Source organism: Diadema setosum, chromosome 11 (genome assembly GCF_964275005.1).
Source record: "Diadema setosum chromosome 11, eeDiaSeto1, whole genome shotgun sequence".
Taxonomy (NCBI): Eukaryota; Metazoa; Echinodermata; class Echinoidea; order Diadematoida; family Diadematidae; genus Diadema; species Diadema setosum.
In genome coordinates this window covers 21,361,168-21,373,899 of record NC_092695.1, presented here as the reverse complement: position 1 = coordinate 21,373,899, position 12,732 = coordinate 21,361,168, and the positions used below count along the sequence as shown (strand labels likewise).

Sequence of the window (12,732 nt, the reverse complement as noted above, 5' to 3'; positions counted from 1 at the left end):
CCTTGTATGGCCAGTTCCACGTAAATGTGTGATTTTTTTTTGTGTGTGTGTGTTTGTGCATGTGTGTGTGTTTGTGTGTGTGTATGTGAGAGAGAGAGGGAGAGAACAAATAATGAGAGGAGTTTATTGAGTAACTGCCATTCATCCTTTGCCTCTCAACTTTTTGTCAATCCTTTCTCTATTTGGCAGTCAAACAATACAAGGGGATGTCACACTGCCATCAGTTTGGGGGGTGGTAGAGGAGTGTTGTTGCTTGGATTTTTTTTTTTTTTTTTTTTTTTTTTTTGACGTGGACCAAGAATAGTTTGGTGCCCTTCTTTGCGTCCCTGGCAATTAAATTGGTGTTATTTGTGGTCGCTCGGTCTCCTCAAGGGCACTGGGTGAAAAAGTCCCGCGAAAAAAAGATAACATTTGATCTGTTGAAGACGTACATTTGCTCATACATTTGTTCTGTGCCACAGTTCACTGTGCTCGGCAGTTATTTGTTCGTTGGCAATTAGACCTGTCTTCTTTTTTTTTTCCTTTTTACCAATGAAGAATGTGAATGCCACATCTACGACTGCACATAAATGACACAATGCAAATAGGACAAGATCATTTAAATGCCAGATATGCATGCCACGTGATGCAAGGATCATGTGTGGCATTCAGTTGCCTCGTTTGTGCGGATGAGGTCTGTGCTGCATAGTGCGATAGTGTTCTTGTTTAGTATACTTTTTTGCTGTTGTCATATATTTCCATGAATTTTGGTTCATTCTGCAAATCATACTCTGACTTTGCTGACCCGTCATCAAAAAATCAGAATAGTCTATGTGTGATTATCCTTCAGGTATGTGTCATATTGGTAGACCCTATACTTTTCCCATCATCCTATAGGTACCTATTCCTATAATTTTGTTTTATCCTGGTGTGAATTATCTACTTCAACATACATTTTTATGTCCAAATTTGAAGGGAAAAAAGTGTAGCAGATGATCTTTATCGGCAAGTTTTTTTTTTTCTTTCTTTTAACCCTTTCTATGCCTTGGATTTTAGACATTGTGTACAGTGCTATGGGGTTTTCTGTGCCAATTAGCACTCAAAGCACAGAAACGGTTAAGCAAAATTATAGCAGGGAAATAGATGGTCTTTTTCTATTCATATTTTTTTTTTTGCTCCTGTTGATAATGCTACATACATTGGTATGTCCACATGTGGTAAAATATATGTAGTCCCACTCAAGCAGTTTGTTGAACTCAACAAATATTTCATCTCATTTTGTTTCAAACAGAGGGGCGTTTTCCCCTGGAACTATCACTTGTCCAGAAGGATCATGATTTCTTGGACCAAGATTTGCTGGATTCAGTCGTCAGGTAAGAAAAGTTAATTTTTTTTTTCCACACAATTTTTTGGTTTAATATTATAAAGGACTTTTCTACTCCAGTAGTAACAACCTTTACTCTGTGTTGACTGTTTTCCTTACGCTGGACCATATCACATCGTATACAGTGATATTACTGTAGATTTCTGTATACTTTCTGAAACCTTGTGCCTGTGTGTGTTGTGTGTGTGTGTGTGTGTGTGTGTGTGTGTGTGTGTGTGTGTGTGAGTAAATGCATGCTTCCATTGTGGAATGGGATATTCTGCTCTGAGTGTTATTTTTCATAGTGCATGGAATTTAACAACCAGGTGGAAATGCAGACAGCATCTGACTTGATTAATTTTGTGGTGGAATGATTCAAAATTGGCAATTTCAAGTTCATGCTTGAATGCCAGCTTCAGAGAGCAAGAGAATTTCAATTGTATTCTCTGTCTCCCTTTATGCAGCATAAGGCAACAAGCCACACACATGCACACACAAAGCTAGGGAATTTGTCACCTGGGTGTGATTAAAGAGAAAGAAACTCTGGCAAACCCATTGAACCTTTCATGAACTTGGTCAAAGATCTCCTCATCTCTCCCCTTCTCTCTCCCTCCCTGTCTCTTTTTCTCTCACTCTGTCTTTCCCTCTCAATCTCTACTCTATCTATATATCCTTCCTTCCATCTGTCTAGCTATCCATCCATCTATCCATCCATCTATCTATCCATCTATCTATCTATCTATCTATCTTTCTGTTTTTCTATTTAGCTATCGTTTGATCTATTTCTTTATCTTTTTTTATCTATCTGTCTGTCTGTCTATCTATCCGTTTTGTTATTTCTCTCTCTTTTGATCTATCTCTTTCTATTTATCTATATGTCTATATATCTATCTGTCTATCTATCTATTTCTATTCCTGCGTCTGTCTGTATCTCTACTCGTCTCGGGCTAGTTCATCTCGTCTCCTGTCGTGATCTCGTGGTCTATGCACATGTATTATCAGGCCCATTGCTTTTGTTTGTGCTCAGTCTTTCTTCTTCTTTTTTCCTATCTTTTCCCTCTTCCCCTTCCTCTCCTCTTTCTCCTTTTTCTTCTTGTCTGTCTCTTCTTCAACCTCCTCCTCCTCCGACCAAGTACTACGTTTTTTGTCCCTCTCCGCCATCGCTCTGTTCTTTAACCCCTTGAAGACTGGTCCTGAGTATACTCAGGCAGGTGTCTATGGGAAATGTGTGTTGTAGCAAAATCATCTCACCTTCAGTGGGTTAAGTTTGTGTCCTCTGCTCCACTTTCTAATATACTTTCTCAACTGTGACCAATCTTTCTTTTTTGATATCTTCTCTTTTGTTGAAACCTAGAAATGATACCTGTGAAACCTGTGCATCATAGCCCATTGAAGAGCTACATTGTGTTAAGCAATATTTATTCAAATAAAAAAGATTATCACAGAATGAATTAGCATGAATGACTAGATTTTCTGTGGAGGATGTATGATGATATGACTTATGTGATACATCTTTCAGTACAAGCCTGGGGGGAAAAAATGTTTCTTTTAGGAAAGTGTAGGATGATTGATGTTCTACTCACCAAATAGGTGAGGAAATTGCAATGTAAGCAACTTTATGATCATATGACAGGAAAGCAGACTTAAAAATTGCCAATGATTGATGTTGTAGATGACTTTTATGTTCTGAATTTTTATCATTCAGGCTTATCAACATTTAGACTTTTAATCATGTTGAATTCATTCAATTTGAATATCTCCTTTGAGTTTATTTTCCTGTGGTTCACTCACTCCACATTGCCAGCCTTGAACAAAGGCTACATTTCATGATTTCCTGTTCAGGCTCAGCCCTTGATAATGTCATTTCCTTCCTTTGCAAAGATTTATTCTTGATCCAAAGGACGATAATATGATCTAATCTCTTTGGCCAACCCTTATGTTAAACAGGCAAGTATGATCACTCATAAATCATAATCCTTCAAAACTGTTTGCAGTACAACCAAACCAGTCATGAAAAGTATAAGACTGAACAAAGACTATCAGTCCTTATTGTCCCTAATCCTGTGGTTACCCCATTTCCTACTTGAACCTTAAGCTTATGCTCTTGCAGGTGAGACTGTCTGATTCCTCCTGATGGATTAGCAGAAGCTTTGAGCCCCTCTTCCCTTCTTAATCTGTCTACCTATGCCCATGACATCTTGATTAATCCATCAGGATTTCATTCTTACCTGTGGGTTTATACAGGCGTTGACGAAGCCATTTCACAGAGGGAACACAGACTGCTGTCAAGCAGAATCACAAGCAGTGCCCTTATTCCAGTAGCAGACAAGTGGCCGATCATTATGCTTGTCTCGCAGTAAATTTTTGTAACCAGGAACAAGTATAGGTGATTTGTGTTGTAGCATCCTAGAAACCTGTTAACACTTACATAGTTAATTACAGCGTATACTTGCGACATGATAGAATTAAGATGTACCTTTGGTGGAAATGTATGGTTTGGACAAAAATGACTAAAGCACATAATTCTCAGAAATCTGTCATAGGTCTCCAGAGTGTAAGTTGGTCCAATTCTGCAGCCTGGTCCCTGATGATAAGTAAGGCATGCAGAATTTGCCGAGTTCTGCAGTATATTATACAGAAAAAGGGATAAAATGTGTATCGCATTCATCTGTGGTCAGTCTGACCTAGTATGGTTCTAATGGAGGCTTTTTCGTCAGTGCAGGGATGGTCATATTGTAGCAAACAAGGTCCCCTTCCATTCAAAACTTTTTTTTTTAAAGTATAGAATGTCCATTAATAGCCAACAGGAAATCACGTTTTGCCATCTCAGTATTATAAGGCCATTGTGTGCATTTGTGAGTGTGTGTGTGTGTGTGTGTGTGTGTGTGTGTGTGTGTGTGTTTATCATAATTGAATTCCTGCAATACTGGTAGAAATCAATTTGAGGAAAGGAATGCGGTTGAAAATGGTATACTTTGTGCATCCTTGAGGACTTCATGGTATGTTTCTCTAGTTTCCAAGGTTTACCAATATGGTGGGGTAGATGTGTAGGTGGTTGTATTGAAACATTGGTTTCACTATCAGTGTTTCAGTCTAACAGTTGGATAAAGGATGTAAAATTGGGTAGATCTTCCATGTTTAGCTATACTGCAGTTGACCATTAGGCCTACACTGTTGACCAAGCCCATGCATCACTCTCCATCTACAGCCGGGGCCACTAAACTGACCACTGAAAAGATATGTCACACATATATGTAGGACTACATCATTTATCAGAAAATCATTGACATTCATTTATACCTTATGAAAATACTCTCAAGAACAAGAATAAGTTGGTGGCAGATTCGTATAGGAGTTCTACATCAATATGGGACTTCATACCCATGGAGGTGGCTGCCCCTTCCCTACCTAATCATTGCAGTCTGCAAACGAGGTGTTATGTGGGCATGTAGTTTCCCTCTACCAAGAGTTCAGTAGGGTGACCCTCAAGATCTTGATCCCCTCCTCTGTAGGTCAGTTACCTCATTTCTTCCCCCCCCCCCCCCATATCTCCTTAGCCCCAGTGTTCTTCACCAGGTGTGTTCTTTTCATTCACAAAGGGCCAGGGCTGTTCACAGAGGCCGGTTTGACTTCGTGGCCAGAGAACAATGAGGTTCCAAGCTCCTGGTTTCCTAACACCTCTCCCCTTTGATCCAAGGAGGGGATTTGCAAAGCTGTTGATCTGGGGGCATTGATCAGTAATTGGGTGCCAATGGCTGTCCCATTCTGTTCATACATTCAGAAGCCAATAGGAGATTATTTCAAACTAAGTAGCTTCAACAGGAAAGACATCAATGAGGAAAGCTGTGTAGGAGTGAGTGTATGGGAGCATTTTGTCTTTTTCCTCCATCTAACTCTCTCTTTCTGGGAGTCAATCTAAAATCTATTTCTCACTTTTTTTCTCTCTCTATGAAAGTCTATTCTTCCATTACTGCAAGGCTTATAGCCTCCATATTTTATTTTCATGTTTTTTTTTTTATTGCCTCCTGTGTATAAAATCCACTATTGAAAAAAAAAATGTATTGCAAAACATTTCTGTTAAAGTTGTACCTGCTCTGCTTAACAATCATTGTATGACATTCTCTTTGTGACAAATTGTATTATACTATTAGATTATAAAGTGTATTTGCCTCTCTTTTAGTTTCTTATTTAACTTTTTTAAACATGAGCTGATTAACTGAGAAAAACTGGATCAGTTTGGGGATGAATAAGATGCTGTATAGCCACAGGTATTGAGGATGTTTCTAGGTTAACTGTTTTAGAATTGGTTGGATTCTGTTCAGTGAATACTACTACTGTATCAGTCTGAATTGCAATCTAGTTTCACCTCTGCAGAAAAAGTTTGTGAGTTATTGCTTCATAAATCAGTTTGTTAGTTGGGGATGGGGGATAATGCATGTAGTAAAATGTTTGACATTAGCTGTCACTTCTGTTCCATTATGATAGCTCCTCTCAATCAGTTGGAATGTATGGTGAGGTTTTTTATTATACTTGGACATTACAAATCATCAGCTGAGAACCAGAAGGGCATTATCACATGCTAACCAATTTTCATGAAATAAGAATCGTACTTAATCAAAAGTGGCAAAATTTATAAGCATTGTTACAAATATTGGGTAAGGTACGGTAGTGTTCTTGTGATTTTGCTTTTTAACATTTTTAACATTGATATACGGATGACACGATAATATAGAGGAGATCCAAGTTCTACAATGTGACAGCAATAACTGAATAACCCTAAAATTACAGTAACGCCCTTCTCTGCCGATGAAATAACTTGCCCCTGCATCTAAATGTAGGAAATCACAGTAAATATGATATTATAACACATATTTCATGTCAAGTGAAGAGGTGTTTCCAGCCACTGTGGAACAGTTTGGTGTGTAATTCATTTGTGGAAATGAGGTGCTGTCTTTTATTCTGTTTAATTAATGATTGCTTAGTCTGAGAAAGAGACTAAGGAATTGATTCATTGGGGGGGGGGGGAATGAAACACCCACACAATTAGATTCGGCACTGGCTCAGGCATCAGAGTGCATCTAAATATCACCCAGATCCAATATTTCTCCTGCACGTGGGCTGCGACGACACCCAGCCGAATGTCGGCCCCAGTTCCGCTCGATATTGCTGCGGCGCGTGGGATCCTTCTCGGGGTCCACATAACAATTTTTCTCGCCCTCGAGTATTCTGCTGGGCGGAGGTATTTTGGTAAAGATCCCCCCAAATTGATTGACCTTTCTTTTCAGTGACAACAAAACTGCAGATTGTTGGGTAGCTTTCACCTCCCTGTGATTAACCTTACCAGTTCATGATTCCACTGTGCATTAAAAAAAAGGAATGTGCACTTCCAATAAAAAGAAAAAAAGAAGGAATTTCTGTGTGATCACATCAATCAAATGATGCCACTTGAATGATTGCAGATGTGCACTGTTCATATGGATGGCATAGAAAGGGGAAACGCAATGCACACATCTTAACCCATGGAAGACTGGTTATGAATATTCTCAGGCAGGTGTCAATGGAAAATGTGTGTATAGCAATATTAGCTCGACCCCCAGTGGGTGTAAAGTGTTATCAGTTTAGACATTCTTGGCAACAGGCTTATGGATATACCAGTATTTAGCTATTATAGGTGATGAGAAGTTGTAGCCATTTGTAATTTGCAAAATTCATACAATGATATATTATACACTGCTTTACTGTGAATACATATCCCAATTATCTTTCATCGTTTTTCAAATTCAAAGCAAGAGAGGTATTCACAAAACATTTAGAAGCTACATTCTGAATTCATAGGACCCGTACAAAATTATCCCTCTACATTTGCTATAAAAAAAAAAAATACCAAAGCCACTGGTACAGATCCATTTGCAATATGCAAGAAACCTTGCCTAGGTACGGCACATTGGAATATTTGCGGATTGATGTTTTCCTGATTGATCTGTCCTAATCTTCATTGGGGCTATGACGTCAATTACTTCTTTTGTTTGTTCTCCGCAAGCAACAGTACTTTAGAACGGTCATGGACCAGTATTCTGAGTATTTGTGTTTTACTTTTAACTCAAGATGCCTTTCTTGTGCAAATGGGCTGGTGACTTAGTCTTTGTGCAAGTCTTAAAGGAGCTGTCTCCCGGGAGATGCACTATTTGCTGTCTCAAATACAAATCCGCATTTTGTCTTAACTTGGCCTATTGGGGGGGGGGGGGGGGGAGGAGTTGGGATGGAAGATCAAGGAGGAATCTTGTATAAAGAGGTTAAGAAAAATAAAGAAAAAAAACTATATAGGCCTAATGACCAAGAATCTAGAATTTGATTTGAAGCTGCATGACAGTGAAGGACACTCGATGGGTAATCGCAGGGAATGACAACATTCTATTCTTGCCGCAGCCTTGCAAAATTTTGCTCCCATGGAACGTGGTCATCCTCGTGAGTAGCAATTAGTGTTAGCGCCTACATGATTAGGCAAGGATGCATGCGAGTCTTTTGCAGAGATTTTTTTTTTTTCCCTCGTATGTTGTCCTTTTTTCTTATTCAATTTTTGCATACCCATACGGAAGACATTCCCTGGGCCAGTACTGGGAATCAAGCAGATAAAGGGAGGCAGGCATCAGACTTGTCTCGTTACGATAAAGAGAAATCACAGGGAGACGTAATGACAGGAAGGACCAAGTATGGGCTGAGGACAGATCACTTTTCTGTCTAGGCATGGTGACTACTTTGACAACGAGGTTGTGAAAAATGTCTAATTAGGCCCATGCAAACACACCCAAAATAGACTGTGTTCATAAATCAATTCTTGCAGGCTGATGCAAAAAAAAAAAAGAAGATTTCTTCAAAGGAAAAAAAAAATTATTCTTATACATGTGTTTGGGGGCATTTTATGAAGCACTTTGTCTGACAAATTGGTCAGACAAATTTGCTCTCAGCCAGTCAGATGCAAAAATTTTAGTAGCTTCCACAGTTTGTCAGAAAAGAAATCTGACAAAACACTTCATGAAATGCCCCCCCTGGTAGCATGGTTTGACACTTGTTAAGTTACCAGCTTCTGCTGATACTACAGTAATGGGGATACCCTTCACCCATCCCTATCATTGCATACAGTCATTGCCAGTCTCAAGGTGAATCATGCAGGATGAGTAGAAACAAACGTCCTCCCCTGAGACAGTCAGCCAATCATCTCGGATAATATTATCACAGCAAGCTTCGTATCTCTTGATTGTGTTGTTTGTTTGTTTGTTTGTTTGTTCATGATAAAGGAGGGGTAAGAGGGTTTTGCGTTGAATGTGGTCCATTTTTGGCATTCTAAATAAGAGACTGTATGGTGGGGGACTATGTATTGCAGTGGTTGCAATTGCAATATGTACAGGAATCCCTGTAACACATTGGAAAACCTCACACAACAGACACAATTTTGGGTGGTTTTCCTGTATCATTTGGCTGTGAGTAATGAATGTAGCCACAAAAACCTAGAAAGGATTATTGCAGAGTTTGCTGGTTGTCATTGGAAGTAGGAAAAAACAACAACAACAATGTAATGAGTGTTTTTTGTGAGTCAGAGGAGAAGTTTTTGTACAGTGGTTTCTAATTTTTTTTTTGTGTCCAGGAAAGAGCAGTGATGATAGGACTACCAGTCTCCTCTTTCCAGGAATGATGTATCATTTTCAGTAGAAAACCTGGTCGTTAGTGGTACTAAACTGTGGCTGTGTGCAAATGAAAGCTACTACTTCTGCTTCCTTGTGAATGAGAGGAAGTGGAGATGTTGCCGATGTAAATACTATTAAACTTGTGGGTGTACTTTTTTTTTTTGGGGGGGGGGGGAAGTCATTGGATTACAATGTATTTGATCCTCTGAAATATCTGAACAAAAAGGAAATTGCAGAAAAGGCATAAGACTGTGCAAAAAAAAAAAAAAATAAACACTTGTAGTATGTATGGGAAATCATACCCGGTTTTGATTAGATATGCACCAGTTATTTATTCCCAGGTATCGATGTAAAAGATTTTATCGTCGTAGTCAAACAAAAACTGGAAAGCTATGTTATGGCATGTGATTGGATCAAAATTTTGTCCCTCCCAGAATCTGAGGAATAGCTGTCCCCTTCCCCCATGTCACAGTGGAATAGTCTAATAATTTGTGTACAATCTGTATGTGTGTGTGATGTGTGTTTTCCCCTCTGAAGTACTTTGAGAGCTGAACTTTCTCAGTGCTCTGTGTGTATTTGTGTGAATGTAGTGGCTGGAGAGTGGCTAATGGACTAGTCTCTATAATCAGGAGGCTTCACAGGTTATAAGACAGGTGATTCTGGAGACGTGTGATTGCGCTTCAAGAAAGGAAGCAGGCAAATAGGTTTCTCTTTCCTTGCCCCCACCAAAACTGACTTTGTTTGATAAACATAAGCTGTACTGTCTCGCTGTTTTCCAAGGGAAATGTCATAGACCCTGTATGTAGGATCTCCTGCTAACATTGCCAAACTGCCATTCATGATATTTCATTCTGCATAACTGTTGACAACGTCTTCTCTAAATGCGCCTGCACACCAAGACTAACTTTGATGTGCAATCATGTGTGCGCACTCTCTGGTGTGAGAAGTGTAGTAATGCACGTGTGATGAATACTTCAGTGGTGAGGGGAAAATCTGTGGAGCACAACACACACACAAGAGCACACACACACCAGCCCCGCTGGAGTGTTTGACCTGCCGTCTTGTGCTATGAGAAGACCAGCCTTTCTTGCAGTGTTGTCAGAAGCACTGTGACTTGAGACGAAGGTGGAAGGCACCCGCAGCCCTCTCTCTCTCTCTATCTTCAGATTCAGATGCATTCAGTCTGTAATCAGGAGACTTTGCACTTCTCGCATCCGGATCATTTTTCTCATGCGTGAAACATGAAGAGGATGTTGATGTTTCGTCGGTGATGCTGAATGATCAACTGGTAGTTCTGCTCAAGCATCATCTTCCACTGAATCGGCAACCAATGTTTCAGAAGGATTTTTCTCCCCATCCGTAGAAAAGTTTGTGAACAGGAGAGAATTTTTCTGGCTGAAATGCGTGTATATGTTCTGCTGCTGTGTCTAATCCTGAGTTGAGACACAACAATTTCTGACTCGCTGGTATTGGATAACTTGGAATACATCACTTCCATCTCTCTCTATCTCCTTGGGTCATAGAAATGTATCTGTGAACCTGTCAGAAGATTTGCTGTAAGTGTATCCTCGCATGTGATATGGTCACTTCTGTCTGTCTGTAGCTAAGTAGAATATTTGTATTAACTTTCACGAAAAAGTTTGTTCTTTTCCATTCATATCTCATCTCTATCTCTCTCTCTATCTGTCTATCTGTCTATGTATATATGTATCTATCTATCTATCTATCTATCTATATCTCTTTATATATCTCTCTCACACATACTCACACATACTACCACCACCACCACCACCACCAATACGTGATACATTTGGTGATGAGGTGTGGTGAAGGATTCTGCATCTTTGTATTATTTTCATTTCTTTGTCGAAGGGAAATGTATATTAGCATGTAGATTGGCCAACTTGTTTAGGAAATGCTAGGAAAAAATAAACAACAGAAAAAAATTCGAGACAATGGCACAATCAGAGTTTGCAGTGATCCAGACGGGACTGTACAGGGACTACACCGTTTTGGGAAGACGCTGAATATAAGTCAGTATGGTTGGTCTGACGCCTTTGGTGAAAGTGTTTGATGTGTAGCGTGTGGTGAGTCTTCCTAGTATTTTGGTATGACTCAGTATCATCACCTATGAATGTCGTCGTTACTCAGCTGATGAACTGCTCACCGTCTTGAAACCAAGAGACAAAATCAGCGTTAATTAGAGACCGTTGACTGCTGACTTATTTGTGCTTCCTCATCAGTGTAGCTTCTGCGTACTGGTCAACTTTACAGGGTTCAATCTACATTGTTGAAGGACATTCCTATTTTCTTATTCGTTGTCATTGTTTTGTTTTGTTTTTTTACCCACAGCCGTAAAACTTAGTGAGAAAGTTGAAAATAAACATCTTCTAAATCTGCAAGTATATCATCCAGTATTTAGCTGTTGTGTGTATGGTTTTCATGTATTTCTACTATGTGGAGTTTGAAAATCATTTATCTGCTAACAATTAACTTTGTCCCTATTCATATTTGAAGTGAAAATTATTTGAAACTCACTGATAGTGTGCAATATCTTTATAGCAGAGAGAGGACCAGCTGTCTCATCTATATTTCTATTTCTTTGTTTCTATTTCTATTCCTCAGGAGACTGAAAATCCTCAATAAATGTGCCAGCATGAAAATTGAAGCACCAATCCACAGATCTGTAAGTATTTCAATATCACTCTGGTATATGAGCATGAAAATGATGGAAATTCAAGAATAAACATAGCTCTCTAGAAAGCACTCTACTTCTGTTGAGTTTGATTCCATATGTGCACCATGTATAATATGACTGTTTTACTGACGATATGGATTTCTATGAGGCTGATGCCCTTTACACTTATCACACTGAAATTCTAGGTTTAAAAGAAAAATGAAGCAGTGTCCAACAATATCGATAATGTAACATAACAATTATTTGCCTACTGGTGAGTAGAATATAAGCCAAAATGTGCCAAATTTGCCCAGTAGGGCCGTATGCTGTTGTTGAGAAAATTGAGTTCCTGTGCCTTATGGTTGGCAAGTGTACATAGTCCTACCTTCAAACGATAGGGACACATCCCCCTCCCCCTTTGTTGTCCCTGCCACACCCTGCGGGCTAAACCCCCAAAAGTCAAGTGACCCCCCACCTGTTTCAGTCAATGGAGCTTCCACTACCTGGACTTGTACTTGCACTGATAATCAGTCAAAACTGGTACTTGATTTTAAAAAAAGATACCACGAAAACCGCCAATTTGCATCCCTTTTGTAGCAGCCTTTAGCTTCTAATACCAATCCCACAATAACACTTCCTCTCTGCATTGTAACTTGTCCCAATGCAAAAGAGATTGGGGGAAAAAAAGCATGTGCTCTTTTGTTCATTCCTAGCATGGGAAGAAAGAGGCGTATTTATGTATTTCTAACAGGAAAAATTGCACGGCAGAGGTTAGTGTACTTTGGGACTCTGAAGAACACCAAAAACCTCTCTGCATCCCTTGAATGAAGCTACCGCTAAGAATTCTGAGCTTCATCTTATAGTTCACCCCCAGATGCACTCTGTCATCAATAGGAGAGGCAAAATATTTATCAGTGATAATGGGCTGTATAATCACAGGCCTGCGAAAGAAGGCAAGGCACTCTTGGCAATGCAAACAAGCAATCAATATCTCATCGTTGAATTTACAAATCCAACTAAATTTATTGGAC

At 39.4% G+C, this 12,732-nt stretch overlaps 1 protein-coding gene across 1 annotated transcript in view; it reads left to right on the top strand.

Moving 5' to 3' along the window:
• LOC140235077 (rho GTPase-activating protein 7-like) overlaps positions 1-12,732 on the top strand; it is a 162,716-nt gene that overhangs the window by 72,330 nt on the left and 77,654 nt on the right. The window contains exons 3-4 of the mRNA XM_072315113.1: positions 1,271-1,352; positions 11,650-11,710. Coding sequence (XP_072171214.1) covers positions 1,271-1,352; positions 11,650-11,710 — 143 coding nt within the window. The remainder of the gene's footprint in view (positions 1-1,270; positions 1,353-11,649; positions 11,711-12,732) is intronic.